Source organism: Rhamphochromis sp. 'chilingali' (assembly GCF_963969265.1).
Source record: "Rhamphochromis sp. 'chilingali' genome assembly, chromosome: 5".
In the NCBI taxonomy this organism is placed as follows: Eukaryota; Metazoa; Chordata; class Actinopteri; order Cichliformes; family Cichlidae; genus Rhamphochromis; species Rhamphochromis sp. 'chilingali'.
In genome coordinates, this window is record NC_137932.1 from 14,336,904 (window position 1) to 14,354,784 (window position 17,881).

The window sequence follows — 17,881 nt, forward strand, 5'->3', positions numbered from 1 at the left end:
GAAGTTATTACCTTGTTTGGAAGGTGTTATAGAAATGAGAAGTTCTATGTCTGTTTATAGCCATCTAAGATGTACCATTTACTGTAACTAACGTCTTTAACCTATTTTTGCCTTGGAGGGGCGGATACCTCACTGCTTTTAAAGTGTTCACAACATGTATTTTTGTCAGAAGACATATGCTGATGTTTTCTCCTGTGTGTTAATAAACTCATCGTTTGATTGCACTTTTCTGGGGCCTCCGTGGTTTGTTTCACTGCTCGGCATTGATTGATTTCGCGACACTCACTTAAAGTAAACAAGGCATCTCATTAAAGAAGACATCATCAGGATGGCAGCATCTGTTGTTCCCTTTTTTGATATTTTGAGGCATATTTTTGTTGCAAATTTTAAAAGCAGGTTCTTCACTGTGAAAAGATTTTTAAATGAATGGAGGACTTGGTAAGGGTTTCTGTAAACCAAAGGCAAGAAAAGTAATGAAGAACTGCGATGCAGAAAAATCCACTTATCAGAGGGCCTTGGTCCTGCTATCATGGCGTTTCATTGTTTCTTTTATTCAATCCACCTTCTTCATTGTATGACGCAAACTTTTGATTATTTTGTAACCCTACAGCCCTGGAAGAAAGGACATGTTATCAGACTTCTGCCTGGAAGTGAAATTGGCCTGACAGCAATGTCCCAAACTGCCCTCTGCTGTGACAATGGGGAAGGAAATGCAGGGCAGATCACATGAGAGCGGAGACTTAGGGAAAAAAAAACTCCAAAATGCTGACATCCCCATTTTCATTGGCCTTTGTCCAGCGGCCCATTTTACTAGAAAAGCCTCTGTGGGGTGTGTGGATTGTGGAGTGTGTACTAAGGTCAGTGAATCTGTGCTGCGACGTGAATGCTCTCATAGATCATCGCAGTCAGAGGAGGTGGAAAAGAAGCCATAAAGAAACTTTAAAATCAAGCAAAACTAATAATAATTAAACCGTTTACAGGTACAAGATACATCACACAAGTATTTAATGAAATATTTTTTTATTCATATTCCAGTGCAAAATTACACGTTTAGGGGATTACTTGAACTGATGGTATAACACCAGTCCTTTGCATTTATGGTAACCTTCATGAAACATTTCTTAACTTTAACTGTACAGCTCTTTAACACCATTGTGCAAAAGTCTTCTGCCTAAAAAACGGTTTTAAAAAAGGCATCTAACTTAAGGGATGAACCACTGTGGTGTCTATACATGATTGATTGCTTAGCAAAAGAACGAATATTAAATATTATCGTTATGCACTTTGTTACTAAGCATCTCTGTGTCGCATCATTTGTTACCATTTCTTAGAATCTATGAAAAGTGTCAAGTTTTACAGGCATAAAACAAATATTTTTGTACAACAAGGTGATTCTCAGTGAGCTTTTGGACAGATATTTGGGATCTCCACATTATGTGCAGTGTCTCAAAATAAATAAATTAAAAAAATAAGAAACCTGGACAAGGAAAAAAATGGGAATCAGTCATGGATCGGCCTCCTCAGAGCAGAGTCAGATCATCTTGACAAAAATGGAACAAAAGGCAGCCGACATCCAAAGAAGAGAATTATTCCTGAAGACTGCTGAGAAAAAGACAAGACTGACTGTGTTGAAGGAGGTAATATCAAATTTTGACTTTCATTTCAAGCTCTTTCTGTTTTGTACCTTAATTACTTGAATTTTGGGTGCATGTTTGCGTGTTTCAATAAATCGTTCCCATTTTCTTAGCAAAATATAAATAATTGAGGGATGGCTCATGATTTTGCACAGTACTGTATATAAAAGATGGAAATACCTACAATGAAATCACCTGTAGGTTTGTGAAACTTGGCTTTGAAACCTTAATTTTAGTACTACGGCCACCGCCATGCTGTTTTGTTTTGTCTTTTGTTTTGTTCATGTGTCTGTGACATTACTGTCACAGACACATGAACCTGCTAACTAGTGCCAAGTAAGAAAAAATAAAATTTCACTTACTTAAACTTGAGGACTGATGTTTTAGGTGGTCTGTTAGGACAAGTAACCACACAGGAAGCAACGCTTGTCAGGTAACTTTATTAAAAATACTACAAAGGTACAAACACAGCTTCTTGCCAGACCCACTGATACCTGTAAGTGCTAAACTACTTAAACCTGTATTGACTGACAAGACAGTACAAAGTTTAACATGGTAAAACATACACTAGACACCTATACATCACACATCACTTTTCCATCCAAATTCAATCAAAATAATCATGTTTCTTTCCTCATTTTTCTTTTCCTCATCATCTCTTTAGAGAAACATCTGGCTCCATTATCCTTTTTTTGCGCACCAGGGACTTGTAGACTGTCAAACTGCTGTTTGAATCTGTGACGTTAAAAAAAAAAAAGCTGTGCGTGAAAAGCACTAAAGTGGGCTGAAAAACAAAGTGTCAAAACATTTGGTTACAGCTGAGGGGAACCGCAGAGGTGTGGGTGTGCTGAAAGCGACACCTTTAACCATCTACATCTAGCTCTCAAAACAGCTCTGTCAACAACATGTCCGAAAAAACACGAGCAAGACTAGTGATGAATTACTTTACAAAAACATGTTATGTAAAACAAATCCCAGCGTTCCCTGTTCACCGGTCTGCACTGAGATCGGCCTGCCAGCTTACAGTCGGCTAGTCAGCTTGGCATGGCCACCCTGAGGCGTGATTTGCTGGCTGTCACGGCCATATTGCAATGGCAGATGGGTAGAAATGTAATGAAACGAAAGAATAAAATCCTCCATGAAAACTGGAGTTCACCTTCTGTGCAGAATGATCTCTCTTAAGCCTGGGTGTTGACAAATTACTGGCTAATTGATTTAGTCTATATTCAAAGTCTAGGGGAAAGCATTTGTTTTCAGAAAAGCAATAGTGCACAATAAATGTATCTACATTTGATTGACAATAACATCCATAAATTAAATTGTTATTATATAGCTTTTACCCTTTGTCACTTTCCTCTGTTGTGGTTTATTTACTTTCACAACTGAGCGAACATTGTTGCACAAAATGTGGAAAATGAGAGGGAACATTTCTGTTACTATAACTACTACAATTCACTATAACTCTGATCAACGAATAATACCAGGTAATTCCAGCTTAGCACTGAAAAACACAAAGAACTTGTACCTGGTGCTTTGAATAAATACTGTTTCTAGTCTGAAAGTACTGATGGTTATTTTCTAAGCAGTCAAAGATACACTGCAGGTTTGTTGGAAATAATGTCTTTAGCATCAATGTTCAGTGAACTGACTTTGGTGTCTTTATTGTGCAGTCAAAAAGAAACAAGCTCCCTCAGGCTGGATGGAGAGCGCTGGTGAACTTCAGTTTTTAGGCCTCCTCAGGGATCTGTTGGGATCAGATTCAGACTCTGACTAGACTACTCCCAGATTTCCTGATAGAAAAACTTGTTCTAAACCTTCAGCCCAACCAAAGGTCCTCGGCACCTTTTGGCTAACTCCCCATTGGCTGTCAGGTACCTTTAGAAGTCAGACTGGTGGAGTATGTCACGTCCAATCAGTCACAGCAGACGGCTGCCCCTCCATCTGATAGAGGGTTCTTCCTGTTAAAATGGGAGATTTTCCTTCCCCCTGTCACCAAGTGCTTGCTTAAAGGAGGTCGGCTGATTGGTGGGATTTTTTTTCTAATATTGTAGGCTCTTTATCTCACAATATAAAGCACCTTGAGGTGACTGTTCTGATGTTACTCATAGAGACCACTGGGTCTGACCCCAGCCACACTGAGCTAGACTGTGGTTGGTTCTAATCTTCTTCTGTGTAACCAAATCCAATAAATTTGGTTATTACTGATTAAATGATTGAATAATTTAACAATAATTGGTTATCATTGCTCACAGCTAACCCAGCATACATGAAAATACCAACAAAGAGAACAACCCTTCAATACAAATTCGAGGGTAAAAGGGTGTACTCTGTTGTCATTGGTAGTTCAGCTTTTAATTTATCCTTACCATAAAAGTGTTCAAGTCCAGATCTGCAGTAACTTCTCCAAATGGAGGACACTGCAGTCGTTTTCCCTCCAGAATGCCTTTCATCATAAATAATTTAAAAGACTTAATGTCCTTCAAGAATAAATGAGATGTACAAGACTATAATATGCCGGAGCGCTGGTACATGGAGAGGTTTTTATCCATGTACCAGGTCTCATCTTTGATTGTTTTTCTGTGTTGCTGTCGAATATTGAGCAAAGTCAATTTTAAACTGGGTTTGAAATATAGCAAAATGTGGAATTCACTGAATCTGTGTGTGTGTGTGTGTGTGTGTGTGTGTGTGTGTGTGTGTGTGTGTGTGTGTGTGTGTGTGTGTGTGTGTGTGTGTGTAGGAGGGGAGCATATTAAAGCCTCTTCAGTCAGGGATAGTCCTTCCAGTCGTGAGCTTGCTGGTTCTCACACACGGTGATGATAGCTTGCGCGTGTGTCAGTCGGGGGAGGAGGGAGGTACGCAGTGTCCAACAGCAGCTCATACCTGTGTGTTTGTTTCCAAAGATAATGTTTGTGAATCATCACAAATCTGTGAGCTGGAGGCGGAGAACGTCAGGAGAAAAGGAAGCGCGGCTAAGATTGCGTAACAGCAAAAGTCTGTTTGCAGCTTCATCGTGACGTGCGACAAAATGCAGAGGAGTAAATGTTCTAGCCTGATTTAATTATCACCAAACAGTTACATGATTCAAAACAACTTTATTGATCAGTGACAGGCAAGCTGGGGAAACTAGCTGGTCATTGCTTCTGCAGTCATAGCTTGGGGCCTCCCCACTGAATAGGTCAGGTTTCTCTGACGTGACTGATTAACTCACATAAAAAGGAAGTGCCGGAGTGGAGGGGGGGTTACAAAGCAGCTTGCAGAGTCAAGCTGAAGCAATTTAAACAGCACAGCCCATATGAGATTTGCCAACAACACATGTAGAAGAGTGCTGAGCAGTCAGCTGATGTGGGCGGACACTGAGATCAGCTGATCTTGACTAGATTGCTGGCTGAGAATGACTTTCCATGTTCAGTTTATATGCCGTTTATAAATGGAAATAGCCTATTAATAACATTTTATTGTCTTTTATGTCACTGACTTTATGATATATTCAATACAATATAAAGGAGTTGACTTTCAATCAAATTAAATTAGTTTAGGTTAAAAAAAAATCCATGTAACCGTATTAAAGTTTGGATTTTGCTGTTGTTAATAGTGTGTATAGTCTATTAATTCTTTTTACAAAATCAAACTGGGACACGATTACATTTAATCTATCCATTCTTGCTCAGTTTTTGAGATTTTCTGGTCCTTGGGAACTTCACACTTAAAGCCTAGCTGAATAAAGCTGCATAATAGGTGACGGTTCATGAGGCTGACAACAGTTTAGTAAAAAGAGATGGTAATAAAACTAACACAAATATAGAAACAGAGAACCACCTTTATTAAAACACGACTGTAACTTCAATCAGGTCAACTTAGTGCAGTAGTAGGATAACAGGATTTTGCATTAAAATGATGGGATTATGATTTTAACTCAAATAAAAGTAGCTAATATTTAACTGTCCTGTGTCCTCAGATCTTATAGAGATGATAAGCTGTTGCAGTGTCCGCATGCTGAAATGCTGAGCAGCCGTTACATGAGTCTATGAGCATAAGACATTAAAAGAGGAATCTTCCCTTTATGCAGATTGCATGATAGAGGACGGGGAGAGTGAGTGTTTGCTCTCTTCTCTTCCTATCATGCTGTTTATCAGTGAGGAATTATTTAACGCTGGGTTGAACCCGATCAACTCTGCGATCAAAGTCTGAGAGGCTGGCCAGTGAGGCCGTACAGTGCGAGCGTCAGTGAAACATTAACCGAGTGTTTTCCCTACATCTTTCTTCAACAGCTGTGAGAACAATCCAAGATTCAATTTGCTACTTTCTCCACTTTCAGTTTTTCAATTGTTTCACAAGATCTGAAACTGGGTACACAATCCAAAATGGATAGAATAAAAACACAGTAAAAAAGTATAAATGCATCTGTGCTTTGATGAAACAGCATGTCTTGACCTTTTTTCTGTTGTCCACATCTCCACAACATCAGCATTTCAGCAGCGCTGATAAAACTTTTCAGTCTACGTGTCAGCACGATAAACTGGAGATAACTTCCACGAGAAATCGATTTTTGACCTTTGAATTTGTTGCTTGACCAAAAAGAAGAAAATCAAAGCACTCCTCTTGTTAGATTCTTTCTGCAGACTAATACAGTCACATGATTTTAAAACTATATCACTGCTGTTAACACACAGCTGCAACAGCTGTATTTCATATGTCCTATTTTCAGACATGAGGATACGGTTTCAATTTTGTCATTATAACTTCCTTGTCTCCTCCCTGTAGTTGTGACATTACTTTCAACCTGTGCACTGCACTGCAGGCATGCACTCCTGCTGTGGTGCAGACCTGTTTATGATGTTATACAACTGAGTGCTTTGTCCCTGTTTCTCACCTTTATATTAATGTCAGAGTCCATGCTTAACTTCTGATGTCACTGGGAAAAGACACACATAGAGGGATTCCTTCTTTTAGTAGTTAGCTGTCATTATGGTCTCATTATGTGTTTTATTCTACTTTTGCTTCAACTTTTTTAAAACGGGGAAGATTTGTTTTTAAATGCCACTAAAAATCTGCACTTTGTCTTACTTTGTTATTTGTGAAAGTGTCTTTCGTGAGGTTTAAATGAAGTGCAAGTTCCACTTTAGGTTGACAAGGAAAATGTTACCTCTTTTACACAAATGCCTCTTTTGATGAATGACTTAGCACTTCTTTAAGGAGAGGAAACAAGAAAAGAAGAAATGATTTTAAAAAGCTGAAAGCTATTTTAACTTTGATCAGTAAATATGTGTAGGTAAATATGATTACATTGTAATTTCAGATGTAATCAACAAAAATTCTGTTTAATTCAAGGGGTATTAAACCCTTCATCACCCTTGTGTATCTCCTCTTTGTAATTTTTGGCTTTGCCTCTGTGGTGTCAAGATCCAGCAGTCAGCAACATATCAGCTGATTTCATTAAACTTGTGTGATCTTTGTGTGTTGAAAACTCCTTTTATGCCCTGTTTATACCCCACACTTGTTCCTGGACCACTCTGAGTGGCTTGTTGCCGACAGAAGTTGGGTTTTTTTTTTCTTTCTTCTTCATTAGAGTCATTTTCCACTCATTTGAGAGTTGCCCTGAAGGAGCAGAATATGCCTCTCGTGTCTCTTCGGTGCATGTTGACTGAGGACAGATATTTTCTAGAGCACAGATTTGCTGGCTGCAGGCGGTAACCTGACAGCACACAGCCACAGTTAGATTGTGGTGCCTTACTTTGAGGCCACAGGCGTGTAAATGGTTACATTGTAGATGTTATTTGTTGTCTTTTAACAGTATATTCCAATTTATATAATATTTATTCAATTTCTTTTTACCTTTTAATGGGAAATTGGACCATTGTGGTGGTTCCATTTTACTCACAAAGATCAGTTTGGGGTTTTCTTCGTCTCAGGATCATCATCTGAGTAACATTCCTGCACTGTTAATCTCTCTAAGATGGACAGGCCCTTTGTGGCTACAGGCCTGCCATGTGATTAAAGAGAGAAGCGTGAGAGAGGACATTCTAGTGGTGAAATCCAGGGAGATTTCTAAGTGATTCCCTTGCTTTCACTGCCTGAGCAATAGGTTTGGATCTCATGTCATGTTCATTTTCTACCTGGAAGGTCTCTGACTCACTCTGATGAATCCCCGGAAGCGTGGGCACTGATGAACTGGTTTGTTCGGTATGCACTGCATTGCTTTCCTTTCTTTGCTTTCGTTTTTTTTTTAACATTGTATAGATAGAAATGTCAAAATCAGCAATTCAAATAAGGGCATAAACTTGTGCTATGCACAAGCACAGCTGGGAAATGGTCTCGGGTTCAGTTTAGTTTACATTATCTGAACCCACTGGTAGATTTGGTCTGCAGTTCATAAGTCATATATCATGTGTGCATTTTCAAACCTAATAAGCATAGATACAATATAATGCACATATTGTATAATTTGCACATAATTCACATTCAAATAGTGAAGTAAAATTCATCTACAACAATATGAGAGGCAGAAAAATTATTTCAAGTTATTTATGCTAAAGGTGGCTGTACAAGCTGCTGAATCATGGTATGTAGTTTTTTTTCTCACCAGGCTGCACATACTCCTGCAGAGATTTTCTTTATCACAGAACTGTAAATCAATTTCTTTTTAAGTCATCATCTCATATTTACAGCCTAGCAACACACCCAAAACCACCCTGATCTGTCACATTTACTCAAAACAGACTCCCTCAGTAATCAAAGTTCTGCTTTTTTCACCAAAAATCCAGGTTTCAGTTCATAATATCTGAAAGGAACCCATGCCACAAGTGTGCTGTTACTCTGGCAGTCTGTTGTATCAGTCTGCTGAATGACTTGAACCAAAATAATGCATTGCTGCTGTTCGGGTTTCAGTTTAAAAACACCCCAAAGAGGCTCAAAACATCAGCAGGCCCGGAGGGGAATCGTTTCTGACCTGAGCTTGGACAACAGGTGGAGTCTCTGTGGTTTTGGCCTCCTGTCGAAGTCGCTTTCCCATTCTTCTGCTTACAAAGCATCAACTGCAGGACCTGACTGATGACTTGCTGGCTAATAGACATCCAGCCTTGAACAGGTGCTGCTGTAACCTGATGTTATTCAACTCACCTGTCACTGGTTTTACTGATACGGCTGACTGAGCAGGGTCATTTATCAGCTCAGCTGTATGTGCAGCAATAGTTTTAAAGTTAAAAATGTTTCCTAACATGAATTTATTTGCCCGATTTATTTGCCCACTGGCTTCTAATCACTACATTGTTTTGTTTTGTAGTGAACCACGGCTAACGGACCTAGAATAGTAAGATTTACTAGTGAAGAAGCCTCGAGGTTAACATTTAAACCTTTAACACTTTAGTCACCAAAATAATTTGGTAGCTGCAGGCCTAAGCTATACTTAAGTTATACTTAAGCCTCAAGCCTTAAATAATAGCTCCTTTCATTTTGATTAAAAAAAAAAAAGGACAGGACATTTATGTAGCAATAACCAGTCACTGGATAGAGCCAGGCTGCTTGTTTTCTTCCCTAGTTTCCTGCCGTTATGCTAAGCTAAATTAACCAACTGCTATGTGGGTTAATAACAACCAGCCTTCATTATTGAAATAAGTGCATTTAAAAATGCAGAAATGCTTCTTTTGCATCTTTAGATCCTGAGATTTTGTTTTTCATTTCTGACCCTTATAATTACTGTTTTTGAGAAACTATGACTGTATTGTTTTTTGTTGTAAACTTATTGTCCTTATATGGTGTCACAATTTAAATGGAAATTAGCAGAAAGATGCTTAGTTTTTATTTGAGATAATAACTCAGGCGAGAAATATATTTCTCCGTGGCTGAAACGAGCTTCCATAGAGTCACAACATTAACTGCTTGTGCTGGATTTAAGCTCTATGTTACATTGTTAGCTGCTATTCCAGTGTATATACTGATATTACTACACACATAGTAATAACCTTCCCTAAATTATTCCATAATTTACTCTGACATCTTAGTACTCTGCACCATTACACAAATGAATATCATATAGCATGTGTTGCTATTGTCTGTAAAGAAAAATCAATTGCTTCATCAGCTGATTGCAGTGACTTTGTGTCAGTGACCTCTGTGGGTGGCTGATATATATACTTTGCACTTTGCTTTCTAGTGTTAGGTGATAATATTTTGAGACAAACCTTTCTTTTAGTAAAAGGATTTTTGCATCACAGAACCAAAGTAGTAAACAGAATATTTCTTTAAATCCAGATGTTCTTATATTCTTAAGCAGCCTTAAGAAAAAAACATCACAACACAACAGCTTTAAACTGCTGTTAAATGAGCCTCTGTGTTTTTCACAGATTTCCGTTGCTTATCTCAGTGATACGGATGAGATGGAAACACACACAAGCCACAGAGTAGAGGATTGTTGTATTCAGGGGGCTGCAGGAGAACACCTGACTTAAACCCAAGAGTACATAATGAGAGACAACCACAGCACGAGCCCCTTTCTGTCCATGTGAAAGGATCCAGTGAGAGCCTCATGCTTGTTGCCCTTGGAATGCCCCTGGGTCTCTTACATAAGGCCTCTCGGGCCAGCGGCAGCCACATATTCAGTCAGCAGCCTCTCCAGACTTCCATAGAAACCCAGTTGCAGACGGAGGCCAGGATTCCCTGCTGCGAACCGTGGAGAAGAGTTGTGAAACACTGCAATTATGGACTTATGTAACTGCACAAGTCACTCAGAGAGATTTACGGCTAACCGTTATCACTGTTTAGGTAGTTGAGGTTTCTGGAGCTGGATAGAGGACATAAGCCACAAATATCCGCTTGGCCTTACAAGCTACATGAACGTGCACGGGTCTTTACACACAGCGGGCTTGTAAATGTCTCTTTCTGTGTTAATTTGACTTTAACTGATGGCTGTGACACAGAAAGATTTAGATTTCAAAGCACAAGTTTAGAAAATTCGTAATTGTTGCTTAAAACTCTTTTCTATATCCTCACTGAGATTCTTTTTGAGTGACAGCTTTTCACCTTTTTTTTCCCCTTAACCTCAGCAGCAAACCCACATGCACCACTTGTTTCACCTTGTGCTTCTTTGTGGGTGTTTTGTGCATTTGAAAGTTCTCACAAGTCTTTTTCTGTGGTCATTTCAGTCTTCTTTCGCAGGTTTGCTTCACTTCGTGCTTGTTTTCCGTTTGTGTTTGTTTGATTGACATGTTAAGTTAACTTGGAGCTGATCCAGGGTTACTGGACAATTTCCTGACTGAGGTAGGATTATCTAGGGCAGCAAAGGCACCCCTGGGCACTCCTTTGGTCCTTCTCTGCAGCAGGGAAAAGCTGAAAGGTGCTCTGGCTTTTGCCATTACCACCTTCCACCTTCTGTAATTTACTAACTTTTTAAAAAGTGGTGCTCTATGTAAAAATGCACATTTGAAAAGCTGGAGAAAGTAAGAATGAGCCTAACTCGGGTTCTTCAGCTTTAACGAACATGTTTTGCTTTAATTTCACAATAACACACTGGACAGGTACTTTAGGTATATATGTCAATACAGTGGCATGCAGAAGTTTGGATAATTTGCAAAATAGTTTAGGTTACTGTGAACAGCTAAGCAAACAGAGGATGGATTGATCTCCAGAAGGCAGAAAATTATAGATTTTTAACATTTTACGCAAGATTTGACCTCACAAATAATTTTTACTAAAGTCTCAGACCTTAATTTGCTTTTAGGTCTATGGCTTATTCGCAATAACTGGGAAAAGTTGTGAGTTTCATATTTTAAAGCTTTATACACTCTGATATTGCTCCTCTAAGGCGCTCCATAGCAGTCTGGAGATTAAAACAAGTGGTGCCCACTCAGGAGGAGAGAGCAAAGCATTTTCAGATAGTTGATCCTGAAGTCTGCAAAGAATTTAAGGTATACTGGAAATGCAGCTCAGGTGCGAAAGACAAGGAAAACTTTGACCTTTGGGAAGATTTATCAGAGTCTGGAGACGTTGTGCACAGACCTCCTGCGCCGTGAAACGTGCAAATATGACTCATTGGCGAGTCAGCAGATGAAACTCATCAGGCCAAATAAGCAAAGGTATGCTTGGGGAAAAAAAATGGATAAGGACTTTCATTAGAAGAATACTTGTTCAACTGTTAAGCATGGGGATGGCTTTGACAATGCTGTGCTGCAGCCAGTCCTGCAATCACTGGTGAAAAGAAGAGTGGATTGATTTAAATACCGGCAAACACTGGACAAAAAGATCTGAAGATGAAGAGCAGACTTCTGACAGTTTTCCAAGACCCTCACAGTCAACCAACAGAAAAAGTGACCATGCAGAGGGTAAACCTATTATTTACACATTTTAAAAATAAGTCCATTAACCATTATTTGCCTTTTGGAAATAAGGTAATTGTTTATTAACTAGTCACAGTAAGTCATGTTGACCAGCAGTGGACAAACTTTTGCATGCCACCATACAGTTCAAAAACACATCAGCTGATTCATCATATCTAAAATTTAAAAAAAAATAAACAAAACAAAACAAAAAAAACCCACCACACGCACGCGCACACACTTGTTTTCGATTTGCACATAGAGCTCAAGTCATAAAAGAGTAAAAGTGACCAAACATTACAAATGGAAAAAAAATACATATCCCAGAACACATTTCTATAATGCAAAATAAATCAAAGAGTGGAAATCCAAAACTCATCAACAGGTCAACTTCACACGGTATCTGTGCTGATGAGGGGAAAAGTCGAAACAAATTCAAAGGCCACTGTATGGACTTCAGTTCAGCAAACAACCAGCTCGGCTCAGCTGTCCACAGCAGAGGACACACAGAGCTATATGATGAGTCATTCCCCCACACACTTTCATGAGTAATATAGTAGGATACCAGCAGACGCTGGTAAGCAGCAACTAGAGCTCTTAGTGGAGCTGTTAAAAAGTCGAACACCAGGTCTCAGTTTGGTCATGCAGACAACACAGAAGGTCCTGGATATATAGATATTTAAAATTAAAAAAAAAAAAAAAAAAAAAAAAAAAAAAACCTCCCTCAGCATGGATTGTGACAAGGTGCCGAACACATTCATGAGGGTTTTTAAAACCCAACAGGCCAACAGAAAGCTTTCCGGTACAAATTCAGACGGAGGTTTCACTAAATGGCGAACAGTGCTCGTTTCTTTGCAACTCTCTGGCTTGCGAGGCATCGAAATTTAAGAATAAACGTTTATTTAATTAATTAGGTGACTGTGCCACTGCGAGAAGTCCTGTTACACCGAGTCGACTATGCTTAGTGCCATATTGCAACAGTTTTCTTTAATTAAAAGGCAAGGTGAGAGAGGTGTTGGTACGGCTTTTGTATCCAGCTAACGACTGCAATTAAATCCGAGTCAAGGCCAGACGAAAACGTCTGAGAAACAAAATCATTATAAAAACATCACACCTGGAAAAAAAACTGAATTCAGCATAGATGGTCTGTCAAAAGATTTCAAGAAGAGAGAAAAGAGAAAAAATAAATGTTTATCATCCAAACTAAACATTACAAACAGCATCTACAGAGAATAGATCATTTCTAATAACTTAGGTACATAAATTATTATGCAATACAATACTATTCCATCTGGAGGCCAGAGGGTAAAGAAAATAGGTCTGCTTGAAGCCTACACAAAAAAACAGGAAGGTAGACTCTTTTCCAGCAGGTCCATAGGCTAAATAAATAACCTAGTGATGTGTGTGCTGTGTGTCCATTTGGAGGAGGGAATGTCCCTCTGATCCCTTCGGTCCACTGAGAAGCTTTGGCACAGAAACACCATGAGACGAGATGAGACATCACAACACGGTGCTAATGACGCTCATGCAGGCCTTGATCCAGTACTAGTGGAGATGAGGTCAGTGCAACCCAACATGCATCGCAACCATACCCTCATACTGCCAGAGCCACAGACAACAAGGGAGGGACTGAGTGGCGGAGGAGAGGCTTGGGGGGGTTGAACTAATGCTCAATGTATGAACATGGGAGGGAGTGAAAGGGGTTCAGGCGTGTAGATGGGCAATAATAGAAAATAAAAGGACCTATCGGGGGAAACGATTAAGCCACAAAAAGTACAGCTTCCTGCAAATGATGATGATGTTTTTGCTCAAAGTGGAGGTTTTCTTGCTTCTCCTCTGCTCTTCTCCACACCCTTCATCTCACAGAGATGACTCCACTTCTCTGGCAATCCTGACCTCAGCCTCAGACCCAGGGCACACCTGAACTACGACCCCCGCCGCCTCTGAAGTCTCACTGATCACCTCCAGGTTTGAAGCGACTGCAGCCTTCTTGTCAGAGCCAGTGTTCTGTTTGTCCGCAGCGCCGCAGCATAGCTTGGGAGCGCACTGAGTCCGACAGGAGAGCTCGCACAGGGAGTCTCGAGACTCTGAGCTGAACGTGACAAACTCGGGCTGGATGGTGGTGGCGTGGATGCCCTCGTTGTGGAAGAAGTCCTTGATGCGTTTGGCCACCTCCATGTAAGATGTGGGGTCGTGGCATTTGATGTGCGCCGTGGCGATGATGCGGCTTCCGGCCAGCTGCCAGATGTGCAGCTCGTGGATGGCCAGGACGCCGTCCAGGCTCAGCAGACGCTCGTTGAGCCGGTGCATGTTGATCTGCTTGGGCACGGTCTGCAGCAGGATGAGGGCCGACTCTTTGAGGAGAGGGTAGGTAGTGTACAGCAGGATGCTCACCATGATGATGCACAGCGTGGGATCAAGGTAAAGAACCCAGCAGGGGCCGGCGAACTTCATGGTCGGCACAGTTGGACCCACGTGCAGATCGACAACGGTGTTGTTGTCATGGTAATGGTCAGCGGAGTGGCTGTTGACGCACGGATTCACGCACTTCTCACCTTTGATGCAGGGCTGCCACACAAAGGTGAATATTACAGCGTTGACCACTACGATGACGGAGCCCAGGGCGTCGCCCAGCACATGCAGGAAGACCCCGCGCATGTTGAGCTGCGACGACGAGTCGTGGTCGGGATCCATCTCCTCATAGTGGGTGTTTCCATTCATCTGCACCTCTGTGCTGCCTTTACAGCTGATTTCTAAAGATTAAAAAGGGAAAACAGAGATTAGTTTGGAACAGTTAAATAATCAAATGGACTTTGACACACAGGTTTCACACAAATTATATAGACCAGGGTTTATCCTACATAAAGAAGCATGTGTTTCCCACACACCCTGAAAGAAGATTTTATCTGGGGCTAACAGGTTTGTTAGTATTTAATATACTAAACCATAATAACACAGTTTAGGTTATCAAATTGTAAGAAATTGCAAGGACTAAGGTAACACAGTCCCTTTGTCTAGACTGACTGTACCCCCCACCCCACCCCACGGGCCCATTCTGAGCATGGGGACTATGCACACTGAACGATTGTTAATCATATAGTTAAGATGGGGGGGGGGGGGGGGGGGGGGGGGGGGGGGAATCATGTCACCTGACAACAGAATTCTGTGCATTGTCCTGTTGTTTTTGGTCATGTGATAAGAAAACATGTATTCAGTTTTGAATAAAATTAAACCCCACTTTCCAACACCGTCAAAAACTCCCAGTGAACCCTACTCGGTTTTGTTTTTCTCCTGGTAAAAACTCTGGATGCCATCAAATGGCAGCCAGCTGTTAAATACAATGCCATTATTAAGAGCGAAAGGGGAAAAGTTCATGTGAAACTACATACAATGTTGCAGATTTCACTGCTGAAGACTTCATCTTGTGACTGAATCTGTGCTATATAACTGCCCAAGGCCACACTCAGGAAAACAACATGCCAGATGACCAAAGAAAAAAACCTAAACGCAGCAAAATGCTGCTCAGTAATTCACATTAGGCAAATTCAGTTAGTAATGGCAGGCAACACACTCTAAGCTGGGGCAACGGCACCTGAGCAACGATGGCTCGCTTCCATCCCAGGGACCAAGCTGGTCTATTCATCAGTGGCTAATGGTGTGTCTGGGGCTGTCGACTCCACAGCTACACTGATGTATGGCCCAGTAACAGCAATCAGTGCATGGAGGGGCGGGGGATATAACCCCCATTTATTGAAACTGGCAGGGTCTAACAGTGCGGGGGGAAGAATAAATGAGTTTCTGTATGTTTAACCCTTCAGTTAGACTGACCAGCAGAAAGGGCCACGGAAGCTCTCCAGTGCTGCTGTGAAACTTTTTAACTGACATGCAGACACCAACATGAGGTTATCAGTACAATCAACTTGTCTGGTAAGAAGCGTTTAATGTAACAAAAATGTATGGTGGACAAGCTGATTGTCCAGCTGCTGCCCCACTTTGGCCTTTGACCGGTTTTTCTTCCACTCAATACCTTGTAGAAGCACAATTAAATTAAGAAGAAGCTAAAATAAAAGCTGCCTGTATGCAGATGAGTTTGTTTTGCTTCTGATTCCTTGCTGATAGCTGACAGCCAGGTGAGTGTAAAGGGGGGGCACCTACTTCACTGCATTTATTTTTAAGCTTTAGTTACTAATTATTTAGCAGATAAGGTAACTCACTAAGCCAGGGGTGCCCAATCCCGGTCCTCGAGAGCTACCGTCCTGCAGCTTTTAGATGCATCCTTGTTCCCACACACCCGAATCAAATGAATGGCTTGTTATCAGGCCTTTGCCAAACATGATGGCATGCTGAAGAGGTAATCAAACCATTTGATTCAGCTGTGTTGGAGTAGGGATGCATCTAAAAGCTGCAGGATAGTAGCTCTTGAGGACTGGGATTGGGCAGCCCTGCACTAAGCTCTTCAGGGGGTCAGGAGACTTTACAAGGATCCCACTATAAGTTTTAAATACCGGCCCAAGCTACAGTCAGTGTGGAAATTCAGGTAAAAACTTAAAATCGAGTTCAGTTTGACTCAGCTGTGTCAGTCAGAAACTTCTCGTTATCATTATTTAGAAGCCAGAGTGAAACCTGAGGCTTTACCCAGGAATGTCACCAACACGGAGACCATGTTTCCAAGGATAGAATAACCCAACAAATATGAGACGCCAAACACATATGTCAAGAAAAAACCCCAATACGGATTAGTCACTTGGGCAGTTCTCAGGGCAGGCTGATGCACTGTTACACAATCTGGAGTGCTAACAGTGAAGATAAAGACTGGCACATGTATCCAGATTAATGGTGAGATAGTGAGGGTGGACTGTCCATTTCAAAACTAAAGCACCAACAACTCATTGCTCACCATTTCTTGGTCTCCCATCGCCTGGGCTGTTGTGATTTCCCACCAAGTTGTTGGTCTCCTCTCCCGAAGACCCGTTTCCAGCCTTCGAGTTCTTGCTCGTTTTGCCCCGCTTATTCTTACTCCCATGAGAGTGCCCTCCGTGAGAGTGTCCGTGGCCTCCGCCCGCGTGGCCGTGGAACAAGCAGAGCCCCAGCAGGTTAACCAGAAGCCCCGCGGCACCGACCCCGGCCACCACCACTGGAGACTCGATCTCGTGGGGCTCGGTGAAACGCTCGACCGCCTCCAGGACGATGGTGAAGCACAGCGCCGTGAGAAAGACGGCATTGACCAGAGCCCCCATCACCTCCGCTCGGATCCAGCCGAAGGTGTTCTTGTTGGTCGCCTGGGTTTTTTCCGCGAACCGAACCGCCACTAGAGCCACGACGAGTGCGATGACATCCGACAGCATATGGAAGGAGTCCGACAGCATTGACAGGGACGAGGTCATCCGACTGACCACCACTTCCACGATGAAAAACCCAAAAGTCAATGATAGCATGCACAGCAGCCGGGCACGATTGGGTTCGCAAGCCATTTTTCCTTCCTCACAGTCGATTCAAGTTTAAGTTAGCGTTGAAGAAATCAGCAGGTTTGAGAAAGCCCAAGAAATCCCCACGACATCCGCTGGTTGGCTTTCCCGTTTAACTCCGGGCTACGTTAAGCTAGCTTGGCTCCCTGAGACAATACGATCGCTGGTAATATCATCCGCGTAAAACACTCTTATTCGGCGACGGCAGCAACACTCGGCTATATCTACACACCGAATCAATTGGCGATTAAAAAATGATTCAGCAACCGTATAAATACCAGAACCTTCCTCGCTCGTTTTGCCGACGAGCTCCGCTTTGCAGACGGCTGAAACTTTGCACCCGAGCCGGTAAACTTTCCACACGGAACACGGCACATAGCGGGACACGCCTACTACGATTTCCGTTGGTCGACGAGCTACAAGGAGGAACGTAATTGGTCACGTTCTGCAACTCTTGCAAGTAGGCGGCGCAAAG

General features: G+C 41.7%; 1 protein-coding gene across 1 annotated transcript; it reads right to left on the reverse strand.

The window, feature by feature from the left end:
- Positions 1-12,619: 12,619 nt before the first annotated feature.
- On the reverse strand, positions 12,620-17,881 carry slc30a1a (solute carrier family 30 member 1a). The gene is made up of 2 exons (XM_080882574.1): positions 16,839-17,881; positions 12,620-14,694 (listed from the first exon to the last, which is right to left on the reverse strand). Exons 1-2 carry the CDS (start codon positions 17,410-17,412, stop codon positions 13,802-13,804), a joined length of 1,467 nt encoding a protein of 488 aa, XP_080738700.1. The 5' UTR covers positions 17,413-17,881; the 3' UTR covers positions 12,620-13,801.